This window comes from Rhinolophus hipposideros, assembly GCF_964194185.1.
Source record: "Rhinolophus hipposideros genome assembly, chromosome: 10".
NCBI classification, from domain to species: domain Eukaryota; kingdom Metazoa; phylum Chordata; class Mammalia; order Chiroptera; family Rhinolophidae; genus Rhinolophus; species Rhinolophus hipposideros.
Window position 1 is genome coordinate 69,854,825 of NC_138056.1, and position 18,187 is coordinate 69,873,011.

The following is an 18,187-nucleotide window of genomic DNA, read 5'->3' on the forward strand; positions in this document are numbered from 1 at the left end:
GCCTGAATTTCATAAACACTTAATAAATGATAAGTATTTTTATACATTAGTTTTTATATCTCTTACAAATGTTATAGCACAGTTTTGACTTCATGGTTCATACTCACTATTTGTTTATTCAATCTCATACATAAATCACCTTGCCATAGAAGAGTAAATAACATTTAAAGTATTGCTATCCAAAGAAATATTAATTAATAGTGATTACTATGCTTCAAGAAAAAAAATTATATGATTCCTTAAAATGTTATATAAAGTACATAACACCACAGGCTATAACAGCAATTAAGAGTGAAACCAAAAACCTGGATTTAAATCTCAGCCTCTATATTTTGTAGTAACCTCTGTGTACACTCATCTGTGAAATACCAGTAATAAGAGTACCTCTACTTCATAGGTCTCTTACAAGGTTAAATGAGTTAATATATTAAAACACTTAGAATAGTGTCTGGGCCACAGTCAAGGATAGTTAAGTGTTTGTTAAATAAATAACCTCATACAACATCAGGATATGTCAGTGGAACAAACTGCAATCCTCCTAAATTTGTCTAATTGACTACCCGGTGTGTCATCCAAGGCTTTGGTATAACTCATCTCAAAGTATTTTTCTGTTCACTAATTAAATTGTACGACAGGTTTTGTTTTGTTTTGGTTTGGTTTGTTTTCTTCTTCCTGGATATGTGCACGTCAAAGACAAATGACTACATACATATTTATCTTTGTAATCCCAGCACAGCAACTGTTAAATGTAATAAGTATCAATACATGCATTTGGAGTGAATAAATAATCAATTAAGTCATTTTAGCAGTATGAAGGAAACTAACCATCTAGTTCATTTAGAGCTGTATCAAAATAATTATATTCTGGAAAGAGGAACAAGGCATATACCCAAGGAGGCAAGCACAAAAAATGTTTACTCAAGTAATTGTGTACTCAATTACTGTGTAGTAATTGTGTACTCAAGTAATGCCTTAATAAGAGAAATTTCATACTATCAAGTATTAGGCAGTATTTAAAAGAACAAGCTAGTACAATATATATAAATACACAGGACTTCAAGTCATTGTTGTATAAAAATAATATGAAGAGTAGTTTGCAAATTATGACATGTGATACCATTTACTGGTATGTATTAACACATCCAAAAGAACATCTCTCTCTCTCTCTCTCTCTCTCTCTCTCTCTCTCTCTCTCTCTCTCTCTCTCTCAAACACACACACACACACACACACACACACACACGAAAAACTGAGGTAGAGGTATAGAAGAATAATAGGAAAGGGAATAGATTAGAGGTATTGATCAAAGATGACAAGCTTTTTTGGTAATATTTTAATTTTTTAAAGGAGAATGTACTATTGTGTTACTTGAATAATTAAAGTACAGCAATTCAAAGGCTGGAACAGGAGCACTAGCTGTTAAATTTAGCATGTCTGCCTTGATACCAATGCTTCCCTCTCAGGTTCATGCAGTGGTATTAAGATATAGGTTCTGAAGGAACATTAATAATTGGGTAATGCTATGTAACCAAATATGGAGCAGATAACCATTTCTTTTTCAGGTAATTGAAGGTTTATTTTTTGGGTCGTAATGCAAACTTGTGCTTAAAACCAGATTACTGTTGATACTAAATACTAAACTGAGAGATCTGCAACTTGAGAATAAATTATTCAACTTATTATTAATATTTATTGTTATTTATAGAGTTTAAAAGTGAATTACAGTGAATTAATACATGTTTATTTTTAGGGTAACAGGAAAACTGCCATAGGTGAGATTCTACTGGAGAGAAATTTAAATTAAATAAGATTATTGGCAAAATATCTTCTCAAGAGCCCAAATACTAATGAAAGAAATTATAGTGGAAGAGATTGTTGGATAATTTTATAGATTACAAAAGACAGAAAAGCCTTATAGAGCTCTAAAGACAGGAAAAATAAGTCACAAATTTGTTAGTGAAAATTTAAATTTCAAAGCGAGGAAAATCAAAGAAGGATACTATATAATGATAAAGGCATCACAGTTCCCCCAGAATACCTAACAATCCTTAGTGTATATGCATCTAAGAACAGAGCATCAAAATTTTGTCAGGCAAAACTGATAGAACTGCAAGGAAAAAATAGATGAATCCACTATTATAGTTGGAAATATCAACACCTTTCTATTAGAAACGGACAGATCCACCAGGCAGAAAATCAGTAAGGACATAGTTGAACTCAAAAACACCATCTATCACCTGGATCTAACTGACATCTTTAGACTACTTGACCAACAGCAGCACAACACACATATTTCTCAAGCTCACATGCAATATTCACAAAGATAGACCACATTTTAGGCCATAGAACACACCTTAACATATTTAAAGAACAGAAAGCATGCAATGTCTTCCCTCAGACTATAATGGAATTCAACTAGAAGTCAATAACAGAAATCCCACAATACATAGAGATTTAACAACACACTTTTAATTAACACATGAGTTAAAGAAGAAATTGCAGGAGAAATTTTAAAAAAATGAATAAAAAGATGAATTATCAAAGTCAGTGGTACACAGTAAATGCAGTGTTAAGTGGGAAATACATAGCATTGAATGTATATATTAGAAAAAATGAAAGATCTGAATTCAATCATCTAAGCTTTCACTTAGGAAACTGGAGGGGGGGAGAGCAAATTAAGGAAAATAAAGTAGAAGAAAAGAAATCATAAAAATTAGATCAGAAATCAATGAAATTATAAATAGGAAATCAATAAAGAAAATATACCAAAACCTGGTTCTTTGAAAAGATCAATAAAATTGATAAACCTCTAGCCAGGCTAATTTTAAAAAAGGAGAGTATAAATAACTAACGTCAGAAATGAAAGAGGAGAAATCACTATAGAGCCTATGAACATCAAAAGGATAATGAATGGTTTGAACACATGTATGCTCAACAATTTGATAACTAGGTAAAATGGACCTATGTCTTAAAAGACAATTTGCCAAAACTCATGCAATAAGAAATAGGCATCATTAGTGAATTCTACCAAACTATTCAAAGATAATTTAATCCCTGTCTTCCTCAAACTATTCAAAAAAATTGAAGAAGAGGCAATCCTTCCTAACTCATTTTATGAGGCCAACATTACTGATACCAAAACCTGGTAAGGTTAACACATAAAAAGAAAACTACACACCAATGCCTCTGATGACTACCAATGTAAAAACCCTAATCAAAATACTAGCAAATCAAATACAATAATACATTATACAGATTATACATCACAATCAAGTGGGATTCATTTCAAGGGCTCAAGGATGTTTCAAAATATCCAAATCAATGTGATACACCTCATAAACAAAATAAAGAATAAAAATCATATGATCATATTAATAGATGAAGAAAAACATTTGACATTCGGAGGTAAGAAAAGATGATATAGGAACATTTGTATCAACATGGATGGATCTTGAGAGTATAATGCTAAGTGAAATAAGTCAGAAAAAGCAGAGAACCATATGATGTCACTGATATGTGGTATATAAACCAAAAACAACAAGAGAACAAGACAAACAAATGAGAAACAAAAACTCATAGACACAGACAATAGTTTAGTGGTTACCAGAGGGTAAGGGGGGTGAGGGGGTGGGAGATGAGGGTAAGGGGGATCAAATATATGGTGATGGAAGGAGAATTGATTCTGAGTGGTGAACACACAATGGGATTTATAGATGATGTAATACAGAATTGTACATCTGAAATCTATGTAATTTTACTAACAATTGTCACTCCAATAAATTAAAAAAAAGTAAAAATTACAATATAAAAAAAGAAAGACAAACATTTGACAAGATACAACCTCCATTTATGATTAAAACACTTAATAAAATGGGTATAGGAGGAAAATACCTCAACAAAATAAAGGCAATATATGACAAATCCTTAGCTAATATATTTAATGGTGAAAAACTGAATGATTTTCCTCTACAATCAGGAACAACACAGTTATTTTCACCACTGTTATTCAACATGATATTGGAAGTCCTAGTCAGAACAGTCAGGCAAGAGAAAGAAGTAAAACACATCCAACTTGAATACGAAGAAGTCAAATTGTCACTTTTTGTAGATGACATGATTCTTTATATTGTAAACCTTAAAGACTCCACCAAAAAATATTACAAACAATAAACAAATATAGTAAAGTTGTAGGATACAAAATCAGTGTACAAAAATATATTGCTTTCCTATATACTAACAATAACATTTCAGAAAAGGAAATGAAAAAAAACAATTCCTTTTGCAATTTCAACTAAAAGAATAAAATACCTAGGAATAATCTTAACAAAGGATGTGAAAGACCTATACTCTGAAAACTGTAAGACATTATTAAAAGAAATTGAAGAAAACACAAAGAAATGGAAAGATATTTTGTGTTCATGGATTGAAAGAATCAACTTGGCTAAAATGGCCATATTACCCAAAGCAATATACAGATTTAATGCAATCCCCCCAAAAATCCCAATGACATTTTAAAAAGAAATAGAACAAAAAATCATCACATTTGTATGGAACCACAAAAGACCCCAAATAGCCAAAGTAACCCTGAAACAAAAAAAAAAAAAAAAAAAAAAGAACAAGGCTGGAGGTATCACACTCCCTGACTTCAATTTATACCACAAAGCGACATGGAAACATCATGGTATTGGCAAAAAAAAAAAAAAAAAAAGGAAAAAAAACAGACACACAGACACCAATGGAACAGAAATGGGAACCCAGAAATAAGCCCAAATATATGTGGACAGATAATTTTCAACAAAGGAGCCAAAAACACACAATGGAGAAAAGAAAGCCTCTTCAATAAATGGTGCTGGGAAAGTTGGAAATCCATGTGCAAAAGAATGAAACTAGACTGCTATCTATTATCATATACCACAATTAACTCAAAATGGATCAAAGACCTATATACGAGACGTGAAACAATAAATTGCATAGAGAAAAGCATAGGTACTAAACTTATGGACCTGGGGTTCAGAGAGGATTTTATGAATTTGACCTCAGAGACAAGAGAAATAAAAGCAAAAATAATTGAATGGGACTATATCAAACTAAAAAGCTTCTGTATAACAAAAGAAACCATCAACAAAACAAAGAGGCAAACAATCAAATGGAAGAAGATATTTACAAACAACACTCCTGATAAGGGGCTAATTTCCAAAAAATATAAAGAACCCATACAGCTCAACAAAAATACCAAACATTACAATTAAAAAATGGTCAGAAGACCTGAACAGATACTTCTTCCAAGAAGACATACAAATGGCCAACAGATATATGAAAAAATGCTCAACTTCACTAGTTTTTAGGGAAACGCAAATCAAAACCACAATGAGACATCACCTCACACCTGTTAGAATGGCTATTATCAACAAGACAAGTAATAACAAGTGTTGCAGAGGTTGTGGAGAAAAAGGAACCCTCATGCACTGCTGATGGGAATGTACATTGGTACAGCAACTATGGAAAACAATATGGAGGTTCCTCAAAAAATTAAGAATTAAATTACCATATGACTCAGCAACCCTTCTTCTAGGTATCTACCCCCAAAAATCTGGAAACATTTATCCATAAAGATATATGTCCCCCTTTCTCCAAAGAGGACTTACAAATGGCAAATAGACATATGAAAAAATGCTCCACATCACTAATCATCAGAGAAATGCAAATAAAAACCACAATGAGATATCACCTCACCCCAGTCAGAATGGCTATCATCAACAAGACAAATAGTAAAAAGTGTTGGAGAGGCTGTGGAGAAAAAGGAACCCTCATACACTGTTGTTGGGAATGCAGACTGGTGCAGCTGCTATGGAAGGCAGTGTGGAGGTTCCTCAAAAAATTACAAACAGAATTACCATATGACCCAGCAATCCCTCTCCGGGTATCTACCCAAAGAATTTGAAATCATTTATACATAAAGACACGTATGCTCCAATGTTCATTGCAGCTTTGTTTAAGGTGGCCAAGACATGGAAACAACCAAAATGTCCTTCGATAGATGAATGGATAAAGAAGTTGTGGTATATATACACAATGGAATACTATTTGGCGTTAAGGAAAGATGATATAGGAACATTTGTGACAACATGGATGGATCTCGAGAGTATAATGCTAAGCGAAATAAGTCAGACAGAAAAAGCAGAGAACCATATGATTTCACTGATATGTGGTATATAAACCAAAAACAACAAAAGAACACGACAAACAAATGAGGAACAAAAACTCATAGACACAGACAATAGTTTAGTGGTTACCAGAGGGTAAGGGGGGTGGGGGGGGTGGGAGATGAGGGTAAGAGGGATCAAATATATGGTGATGGAAGGAGAACTGACTCTGGGTGGTGAACACACAATGGGATTTATTGATAATGTAATACAGAATTGTACACCTGAAATTATGTAATTTCATTAACAATTGTCACCCCAATAAATTTAAAACAAAAGAAAAAAAAGATATATGTCCCTCCATGTTTCTTGCAGCATTATTCATAGTGGCAAAGACATGGAAACAACCAAAGTGTTTTTCTATAGATAACTGGATAAAGAAGATGTGAGATATATATCTATATCCATATCTATCTATCTATATCTATCTATCCATAGATATAGACAGACAGATAGATAGATAGATAGATAGATAGATAGATAGATAGATAGATATAGATACCCATAATGGAATACTACTTGGTCATAAGAAAAGATGAAATACTACCATTTGCGTCAACATGTATGGATCTTGAGATTATCATGCTAAGTGAAATAATTCAGACAGAAAAAGTCGAGAACCATATGATTTCACTCATGTGGGATATAAAACTGAACAAGGCAAACAAAACAACAAACGAACAAGACAAAGAAAAACTCATAGACACAGAGAACAATTTAGTGGTTACCAGAAGGTAAAAAAAGGGGGGGATGGTAAAAAGAGGGTAAAGGGGATCAAATATATGGCGATGGAAGGAGAACAGACTCTGGGCGTTGAACACACAATTCAATATATAAAAACAGATGCTGTATTATAGAATTGTGAACACTTGAACACTTGAACACTTGAAACCTATGTAATTTTACTAACCAATGTCATCCCAATAAATTTAATAAAAATTAACAATAAAGAAATAGACAATCCGAAGATACTCATAGCTATTTTAGAAATTGAATCAATAATTAATAACCTTCCAAAACAAAGCACCATGCTCAGATGGGTTCACTCATGAATTCTACCAAACACTTAAGGAAAAAATTACACCAGTTCTCCACAATATCTTTCAGAAGACGGAAACACAAGGATTATTTCCTAACTCAATCTATGAGACCAGAATTACCCTAATACAAAACTAGACAGAGGCATTAGAAGAAAAGCACAGATTAATATCTCTCATAATTATAAATGCAAAAATCCTCAAGAATATTAGCAAACTGACCCAACATAAAACGAGTATAAAAACAATGATAGACAGTGACCAAATGGGATTCACCCCAGGAATGTAAGACTGGTTCAACATTTGAAAATCAATTAATGTAATCCATCATATCAACAAGATAAAAAGGAAACATCACATGGTATCAATAGATGCAGAAAAGCATTTGACAAAATCCAACAGGCACTCATGATCCAACCTCTCAGTAAACTAGGAATAGAAGGAAACTTCCTTAACTTGATTTAAAAAAATCTACAAAAACCTTACAGCTAATATCATACTAATGATAAGAAACTAGAAGTTTTCTCATTAGATTAGAAACAAAGCAAGAATCGCCCCTCTCACCACTCATTTTCAACATTGTAGTAGAAGTCCCACTAATGCAACAGAACAAAAAAAGGATATAAAAGGTATATTCATCGGGAGGAAAAAAAGTAAAACTTTTTGTTTGCAGATGGAATGATTGTTATGTAGAAAATCTGAAAGAATTGACACACAAAAAATAATCTCCTGGAACTAATAAGCAATTATAGCAAGATTGCAGGATAGAAGGCTAATATATAAAAGTCAGGCTCTTCCTATATACCAGCAACAAAGAAGTGGAATTTAAAATGAGAAACACCATATCAATTATATTAGCACTCCCCCAAATAAAACAGGTATAAATATAACAAAATATGTACAAAATCTATGTGAAGAAAACCACAAAATTCTGGTGAATGAAATCAAATAACTAAATAAATGGCGAGATTCTCCATATTTATGGATAAGAAGACTCAATGTCATCAAGATGTCAGATCTTTCCAATATATTATTTACCGGTTCAATGCAATACCAATCAAAATCAACGCAAACTGATCTAAAGTTTATATAGGGAGGCCAAAAACCTAGAATGACCAACACAATACTGAAGAAAAAAGTGGTAAGACTAACACTATCTGACTTCAAGACTTACTATAAAGCTACAGGCATTAAGACAGGGTGGTATTGGTGAAAGAATAGACAAAAATATCAATGGAAAAGAATAGGAAGCCTACAAATAGACCAATATAAGTAGAGTCGACCGATCTTTGACAAAGGAGAAAGGCAATACAATGAAGCAAACATAGTCCCTTCAACAAATAGTGCTGGAACAACTGGACATCCACATGCAAAAAACTGAAACTAGAAACAAACCTTACAGACTTCATAAAATTTAACTCAAAGTGGATCACAGACCTAAATGTAAAAAAATTATAAAACTCCTAAAACATAACATGGGAATAAATCTAGATGGCCTTCAGTTTGGTAATGACTTTTTAGATACAACATCAAAATTATAATCCATGAAAGAAAAATTGAGAAACTGAGTTTTATTAAAAGTAAAATTTTCTGCTCTGCAAAAGACACTGTCAAGAGCATAAAAAAAGAGTGGGAGAAAATATTTTCAAAAGATGTATCTGATAAAGGACTGTTATCTAAAATATACAAAGAACTCTTAAAACTCAACAATAGAAAACAAACAAGTCAATTAAAAAATGGTCCAAAGATCTTAACAGACACCAGACCAGAGAAGATATACAGATAGAAAATAAGAATATGAAAAGACGCTCCACATCACATGTCCTTAGGAAAACGAGAATTAAAACAATGAGATACCAGTATACACCTATTAGAATGGCCAAAATCCAGAACAAAGATAATATCCCATGCTGATAAGAACATGTAGCCACAGGAATTCTCATTCATTGCTGGTAGGAATGCAAAACAGTACAGCCATTTTGGAAGACAGTGTGGCGGTTTCTTACAAAACCTTATCAAAAGATCCAGCAATCACACTTCTTGATATTTACTCAAAGAAGTTCAAAACTTATGTACACTCAAAAACCTGCACATGGATGTTTATAGCAGCTTTGCTCATAATTTCCATGATTACTAGAAGAAACTGAGATGTCCTTCAGCAATGAATGGATAAATAAACTGTGCTACATCCAGACAATGGAATATTACTCAGCCATGAAAACAAGTGAACTGTCAAGCCATGAAAAGACATGGAGGAAACCTGAATGCATATTACTAAGTGAAACTTTATGACACTCTGGAAAACTATGGAGGCAGTAAAAAGATCAGTGGATGCCAGTGATGGGGACAGAAGTATGATTAGGTGTAAAACAGAATTTTTAGGACAGTGAAACTATTCTGTTTGGTATAATGATGGATACACGCCATTGTACATTTGCTCAAACTCACAGAATGTACAACACCAAGAGTGAACTCTAATATAAACTGTGGACTTTGGGTGATTTCTGTGATAGGGTCATCAATTATAACAAATGTCCCACTCCAGTGGAGGAAGTTGATAATTTGAGGAGGCTATGCATGTGTCAGGGCAGGGAGTTAAATAGGAAATCTTTGTACCTTCCTCTCACTTTTGCTAGGAAGTTAAAATTGCTCTAAAAATAATAAACTCTTTAAAAAGCTTAAAAGTCCATTACTTCTCTTTGGAAGCCACAGCAGTGAGAACTATGCTATCAAGTGAGGTTTTATTTTTAGTCTGTGACACCAACTCTACTCAACTTTTGAAATAAATACATTATTCGTAAAAAAAAAATCATTTTTATACACTTTCCTCTGTGGTCTACATATGATTGTGTTTGTCTAATTCTAAAAGGCTTTTCCCATTTTCCCCAGCTTCTGACAGAGGGGTCAGTTCTTTGGTTGTCTAGGCATTCCATCATCTAATCACATAGCACATCTGTAATTAGCTATATGCATGGCAATTGAAGGAAGGTCCCTTTCCCCCACATTATAAACTCCACTGGGGCTGCAGTCAGCCAGGTCTGTCCTGTTTTACTGCTCTTTCAACCAGCACCTAGCACAGTGCCTGATATGTGGCAGGTACTCAATAAATATTTGGTTAATTAATACATGGACAAAAACAACAAAAAAGATGAACCAAAAGGACATGATGCTCAGCGAAATGAGCCAGGAAGAGAAAGACAAATACTGGATGGTATCACTGATATGTGAAATCTAAAAAAAAAAAAGTCAAATTCATAGAAATTGAGATTAGAAAAGTGGTTGCCAGTGTCTGGAGGGTGGGGAAAATAGGGAGGGGTGGGTAAAACTTTTACTTATACGTTTAATAAGGTCTGAGGATCTAATGTATAACATGGTGATTAAAGTTGATAACACTGTTGTATAACTGAAATTTGCTAAGAGAGTAGAGCTTAAATATTCTTACCTAAAAGAAAAAAAGGTAACTATGTGAGGTGATAGATGGTAGAGACGCTTTTACAATGTACGAGGGTATGTATATCAAATCATCATATTTTACACTTTAATTATCTTACAAATTTGTCAATTATACCTCAATAAAGCTAGAAAAAATAAGAATAATATGGTAATAAAATTTAAAATCCATCAATACCTACTTAGCCTAGTATCATCTAAATAGCATGTTTCAACTGTATTGTAACATTAATCCAACTGTATTCTATTAAATGTATTGACTACAAACGCTGGCACAGTATCAAGTATCCAAAGAATAAAAGCCTGGCATCATCAGTTATGATGATTAGTTCATCTAGCAAACAGTTATTTATTGAATGTCTTAGTAAATCCTAGCACTGAGCCAGTCAAAGTGCATATAGAGGTGAGCCAATGAGAAATGATCCTTTCTGTCTTAATACCAGGTCACACTAGCTTGCATTTGTAGGACTGGCAGGTCATTATGACTTCATCTCCTTGAAAAGTCTCAAGACAATTCTTGACTACTTCCTGGTTCACTCCAAGTCTTAGTAAAGGAATGCAATGGACTATTCAACCAATTGCTTTTTGGCTAATTTTTTTTTTTTTTTTTTTTTTTTTTTTGAGCTTAAGACAGGTTATCTCTCCCTACCCCCTAACCTGACTTCCTGAGTGGTTTCTTTTTTCTCAGCTTCTTCTCCCTTCTGTCTCACACCAAGGGAAACCCAGTTTTCCTGGGTGCCTTTTTTTATGGGCTTTATCATGTCCTTCTCCTAACTTGGTGAAGAGAGGGAAACTGGCTCCTGGCCCCTGACTATGTCTTCTCATCATTGCCTTAAATGTGAAGTTAATAATATCTATCAATTTATAACACTCACTTTTAATCACCTTTGGTCTTTCATTCTTCCATACGATTCACTTTTACCTTTCTAGATGTTTTATTATCTGGCTCACATTGTTTTCCATCCTTCTATTGTTTTTTCTGTGAAATTTAAACCACATTTCCTATTATGAGAAAGGACGTATTGTAGTCAAGAGCACAGATTCTGGGTTTGAATCCTGACTCTACCACTTTAACTGTAATTAAGGCAATTTAATATCTCTGTGCCTTAGTTTCCATATTTGTAAAGTGAGTAATAACATCTACATTATAAGGATTAAATAAGATCCATAAAACTATTAAATAGTCACTGGCACACAGAAAGCACTCTAAAATGCCATTGTCATTCTTAGCCTTGGTAACATTAATAACCCTATTGTTGACTATTGACTTTCAACTTCTGTACATATTGGCATCCACACATAGTTCTACTTTGAAGCAGCTCACCCCATAGCCCTACTTTAACATTTCAAATATAGTACTTCTCTCCAACTACAAAAATTCTTCCTCATCTTTCTCATTCTTGAAAACTCCCAGCAACTTCTCTCTCTTCTTGCCTTAAATCACTGATTCTCCCCCAATTCATCTAAACACTAGCAAACTAACTTTCCAAACTTTAACTCTCATAATTTCCTAATATGAATCTTCGGTAGTGTAATCTTAATCTCTTCACTCTTTGAACATAAGTATTTAAAAGCTCTCGATGCCCACAGACTGATAATCTTACTTGTGCTTTAATAACCAAATTTATATCTTCCATGAAGCCTTCTCCCATCATTCTAGAACATTCCATCCTACAACCACCTTCCCCTTGCCCAAACACACAAACTCACAAACTACACAAATCGTATACTTTACAGAATTGCTTATCTGGGTATTTAGTGAGAATCTTTATTTTCCATGTGTATGTTACCTCCTCCACTCTGTTACAAGCTCCTTGAAGGTAAAAGCAACACCAATTGATGCTGACAATATGCTAGACATTCTTTTAAAAGTTTACATGTATTAACTCATTTAATCTTTATAGCAACCCTAAGAAGTAGCTACTGTTATCCTCATTTTATATCTAAGGCACAGAAAGGTGGAATCAGGGGAAAAAATACCTTTGGCACAGATCTAAATATAAGATGTATATAATTGCTGAATAAATAAACTTACTCATATAGTTTTGTAATCTTGTTCTAGTTTTATAAATGATGTATCAACATCTATCTTGAGTCCCTCTTTGTAAATATTGCCAAATAAAGGTGCTTCGTTTTTACTACTCAAGACTAAAACTGGACTATATCAAAATTACAGGTCTAACAAATGCTTTCTAAGAGTAAGACATCTTTTATGGGTTTGGACGCTAGTCTGATAATGGAGTGAAAGCATTTGTCTTTTAGTTAGGGAGCACTTGTCCTACATGCACTTTTTGAAGTAACTTCAAAGAATTAAGTAACATTTATAATATATCTACTTGTGCACACAATCTCTGAATTATAAGCACTGCAAATAAGGAGTATCTAAACTATGTTGACTAATAATCAGCTACTAGCTAATTGTGTGCTCTTTGGAAACTCAGATTTATATCTTTGGGACATCTTATCTGTAAAAAAGAAGGGTCTGGGCTAGAATAAACTGGCCTTTAGGGGATTCTAAGTGGGTCATTCACTTACAAAGTTAGACTATCCTAAGGAGACTGTAAGAATGAAGGAAATGATGTTAATGCAGAAGGAAATATTTAAGAAACCAGAACCAAAGTCAGATGAAAACAGTAGCTCCAATTAAGTGCTGGAAAATCAACTCTTCCACACGGAGAACTTCCATCTGTAACTATGACTAAATGATGTCAGTAGGAAAGCCACTCTCAGTTCTCACATACATTCTTTTCACTGTGCCTCAATTAATTTAAAATACAATTAACGTTGCCTGAAGCTGAATACATAGGTTCATCATCAGTTAAATAGATTCATCCTTTGTGGGGAAAAAATCCATATTCTAGCAATATACAAAGCAAATGTTTTTATGAAGAATTAAGTTCAATAGGAGGAATACAAATCTATTAATAAATAGTTGGGAATCATTTTCATCAAAAAGACATAATAGTTGTAGAGAATCAATTGATAAGCATCTACAGGTATAGGGAATTATTTTGTTAAATGTCTTTTAGGTTAGTGTTCTTTTGGTGTAAATGTGCATTTGAAAGTCCGTTGTAGGTAAAAATTCCCCACTCCTTCCTCTCCTACTTATAAGTAGAGGGCTCTTAAAATCCGAAAACTCACAAACAGAAAGCAAAAAAGACATTCACATTTTTGGTTCCTTTGGTGTGATCTCAGTCCTCCAGAGGAAGCCCTAAACTTATTTTAGCTTATCACAAAACACACTTATTGTTAGAATTCAAATGTAAAGTTATCTGAAATGTACATTTATCTTCAAATATAAATGTGTTTGGCTGCTTAGCGTTTAGTGTAGATAGAAAGTTAAATTTAAAAATATTTTCTATGAAAGTTCAAGTCTGAAACATATTATGCAAGCCAGTCAAAAACCATTAGATAAATATGTAATTTAGATGATTTTAAAAACATGAAAGTCTTGTTATAAAGCAAAATACTTCTTTAGAAATTATATTGCCGTGATGCCCAGTATTTTCATTTGCTTTAAACTGTTTACTTCTATCCCCTTATACACTTACAAAAACATACTAAACAAACATTTTTGAAAATTGTTTAGAACTATCATTACATAAGTATTACATAAATTTGACTGTAGGGAAAAGACGAAATCATGTAGAAAATTTGTAATTACATCATATATATTACATAATATACACACAAGTACACATATGTAATTTTCACAGCGTTTACCATTTTTCTTTTGAACAAAATTTTAAATTTAATATATTATATATAATATATAATAGAAATATGAAAATATGATTAGAATAAAGCTATTTCTTTAAAGCTAAATAGTTAATGAACAGTATTAGTATTCCTCCCAAGATTAATATGACCTGTGTCTAATATTGAAAGTGTTAGTCAAACAGTATGCAATTGTAAAATCCAACTACATTCAATTTTGAGTATTATAAATAAAAAAAGTTTGGAAAACATCATATTATGGAAATACCACCATGCTTAGAAGAAGGAAGCGATAATTAAATTCTATAAAATATTAGATGGTCTCCATTTAAACAAACAATAAAGGATCAGGAAAGGAACTTACCTTCCATTGCTCTTTTAAAGAAGACCTTACAGCTCCCACACGTAAGGACACCATAATGACAGCCTGATGCCTCATCCCCACAGATTAAACAAATCTTCTGAGGTAATGAGTCGAAGCTGTACTGCGGGCTCTGGCTGGCTTCTGAATCTGGCCTTGAAATGCAAAACAAAGTACTCCACTTATTTTTAGGTGCACAGCTATTTAATACCACAGTTTTCTTAACACTAGAATTGACAGACTAAAAGGGGATTAAAAAAAGTAGAACTGCATATATACACACTTGAAACACATGCAAATTAAACTTGCAAACTAAACATGTTACTGGATTCACCAGGCTTGCAAATTATTAGCCACTCATCAGTAGCAGTAACATAAAAGAATAAATAATATATAATTTTTGTTCAGGAAAGTTCAATAGTACTCAGCAATGCTTTTGTTTTAATTTAAAACTCAACCCTGTAATGATTGTTTATTTAACAAGTATATGCGTTTGTCATTTTAAAGTATAATGACGTTTTGCCTATTCACAGCACATAAGATTCCGAACCGAGCATTTTTTTCCTTAAAAATTCCATTACCTCAGTATGTAAATTAAAATGTGTGAAAAGTTGTAGCGAATCCGAAACAATATTAGAATACAGTTTACTGCAGTGAGTGGTAATTAAATCCATAATATAAACATATTACACAACTTAATTTTAATCTTGAGATTCGTATGAAAATTGAGCGGTTCTGGTCAGCTACCCTACATCAAATGCCACCCCTCCAGATGGAAAGATGCCTTAATGTCTCCTCTCCAAGACAGACATTCCCAGTAAATGTCCTAAGAAGAGAAACATTTTATACAGCCCCCGATTCGCCTCACCCTTTCTGCTCCACCCGGCTACAGTGGAGCGTGTGTGACGCTGCACATTTGAAATCAGGGCTGATCCTGCCTCGGAATCTCGCAGATTTGGAAAGTTTACAAAAATGTTGTCGGGGAGGCTGCGCCCCATTTGTGACCCCCAAAAAAGTGAGCAGAGGAGGAAAGACAAAGGAAGCCAATCTGCCCGGGTGCCCCGCCCAGGCCACCCAGTCTCTCGCGGCCACTCGGGGGAGCGGGAGCCGGGCGCTGGGGACACGGAGCGGGCGGCGGCAGGCGGGCTGGACCGCTACGCCCGGCCGGAGCGCTCACCTTAGGTAACTGAGATAGGGCGGGTAGACCTGCGGCAGGCCCTCCTTGAGCACGGCGGCTGGGTAGCTGAGCTGCGGGAGCCCGTTAAGGCTGAGCGGAGGGTACAGCGCAGGGGCTGCCCCGGCTGCGGGGGCCGAGGCCGAGCTGGAGGGCGGGCCGTCCCGCGGCAGCAGGCAGGAGCCCGCGCCCGGCGCCTTGCAGGGCGGTGGCGCGAACGGGCCGAGCTGGGGCGGCGCGCCCTCGGCTTTGTACAGGATGCACTCCACGTTCGCCCCCGCCGAGGACGCCGACGCGACGGAGCAGCTGGTGGGGGCCGCCGCCACCGCCGCTTCCCCGGGTCTGCACGACGGCGCCCTCGGAGGCAGCGGCGGCGGCGCCAGCTGGAAATCTGGGAAGACAGCGGGGTTGGCGCCCGTCGCCAGGTACGGTCTCGGGGAGCGCGCGGCGGCCTCGGCTCCTTCCTCCTCCTCCTTGATCTTCAGGGCGGGCGGCTGAAAGTCCCCGTAGAGCGGGAACGCGTCGTCCTTGGGCTCGGCGTCTGGCGGGTACGAGCAGTCGGGGAATTCTCCGGCCGCGGCCGGAGTGGCCACAGCCGAGGGCGAGCCCCGCAGCGGGGCAAAGGCGCCCACAGCCGTGGCCCCACCGTCATAGTTCTCGCCCTCCAGCAGCTGCCGGGTGCGGGTGGCCAGGAAAGGCGTGTTGAGTGGCAGGATGGGCACGTGGATAAAATCCATCACCATGGTGGCCAGCGGGGAGCGCCCCGGCGCCGCTGGCGTGTCCTGCTCCGCTAGGGCGACCCTGGGCGCGGAAAAGCGGGAATCTTCCTTGGGGACCAGGGTGACGCCTCCTTCGGCCGCCCCAGGGTCGGTGGCCGCGGCTCTTCCTTCGGCCGCTGGGACTCCCAGAGGCCCGGGCTTGCCCTTCAGAAGCGGACCCCCCGAGCCCTCGGACTCCGAGCCATCCTCCTCCACTACAGCGGGCTGCGGAGACGGCTTCACTGCGGCCCCCGGCCAGTGATGGCTCCCAGAGGTCGAGGGCAGCAGCTGCCCGGACGGTGACAGGCCTCTGGGCAGCACTTTATAGGCAGCTGCCGCCCCGGAGCTGTCACCAGCCTTGCCCTCTGGCCGGCTCATGAGCGAGGGCAGCACGCCCTGGGTGCCTGGGGCAGCCCGGGGCTCTTCAGGAAGCTCGGGGCCAAACAGACACCAAGGGCTGTTGGCCTCGTAGGCGGGAGGGCTGGCGTGGCTCTGTCCGGGATCCGAGGGCGTCAGCAGCGTGTCCAAGACACTGTCCAGCAGCCCGCTGTCCTTTTCTGGGGGTCTAGAGCTGCCACCTCCTGCACCCCCTGTGGCTTCAACTCTGGGATACACCCCCTCCACGTTTGACAGCGCTTGCTGGTCCCGCGCCTTCCCGTCCGAGTCCTGTTCCTGGCAGGGCAGAGGGAAGAGCAGCCTGTCCAGGGAGATGGGTATGGCCGACCCTACGGGCGAGGCGTCCGAGGTCTGGCTTGCATGGAGGGAGCCAGAGTCCCGGCGTCCGAGCAGAGGAGATCCGACCTGGGTAGGGGAGGGCCCACCGCCCGCCACGTGGGGAGCCCGGGAAGCCTTTGCCTTCAGCTCTGTCATGACGACCTGACTCCACTTTTCTCCTCCCCTGTCTCTGGGGAGGAGGGATGGGGAAGAAGGAGGGGGTGTCTGGGATGGAGGAGCAGCCGGAGGAGAAAATAGGTATTGAATTTGGCCGGACCGGGAGGGGTTGGAGGTGGAGGGATCCCACCTCCTGGGTCAAAAAGGGGCGGCGCTGGTCAGTTACTGCCTTTGCCCTCCATCTGGTAGGCAGCGGAGGAGGGTCAGTTTCGTCCCTGAGGCAGGTGCGCAGAGCAGGAGATGGTAATTGTATGGATTTCGTGTCCTAACTGGGAGAGTTCTCCGAGTTCAGTCTGAGGACGGGAGACGCACCGTACTCACAAATCTGGCACTCGAGTGGCGGCGGCTTCGAAAGCAATTACACGCGGCTCTATCTCCCGACTTTTTCTCCGGCTTCAAACACGTGCATGCTGTGTAACTCTCCATCCCTGACTGCGTTCCACTTCCCTTCTCACTAAAACCCTGGGGCTACTTGTACCACTCCGTACAACCCATTCTCAGAAGAGTAGTGTTCCTACCGGCTCCCTATAGCTGGCGACTGTGCTCTCCGCAGCTCCCACTTTTTCTGGGCAGTCCGATAAACGCCTGTGGTTGCA

The 18,187-nt window shown here is 37.8% G+C and overlaps 1 protein-coding gene across 2 annotated transcripts in view; it reads right to left on the reverse strand.

The window, feature by feature from the left end:
* PGR (progesterone receptor) overlaps window positions 1–17,570 on the reverse strand; it is a gene marked incomplete at its 5' end in the record, with an annotated part of 99,537 nt that extends 81,967 nt beyond the window's left edge. Inside the window, 2 exons of one of the 2 annotated variants that reach the window (XM_081064038.1) lie at window positions 14,772–14,923; window positions 15,946–17,570. In XM_081064038.1, the coding sequence (XP_080920164.1) occupies window positions 14,772–14,923; window positions 15,946–17,570 (1,777 nt within the window). The remainder of the gene's footprint in view (window positions 1–14,771; window positions 14,924–15,945) is intronic. The other variant, XM_081064039.1, reaches the window with a different exon arrangement.
* Between the last annotated feature and the right edge of the window lie 617 nt (window positions 17,571–18,187).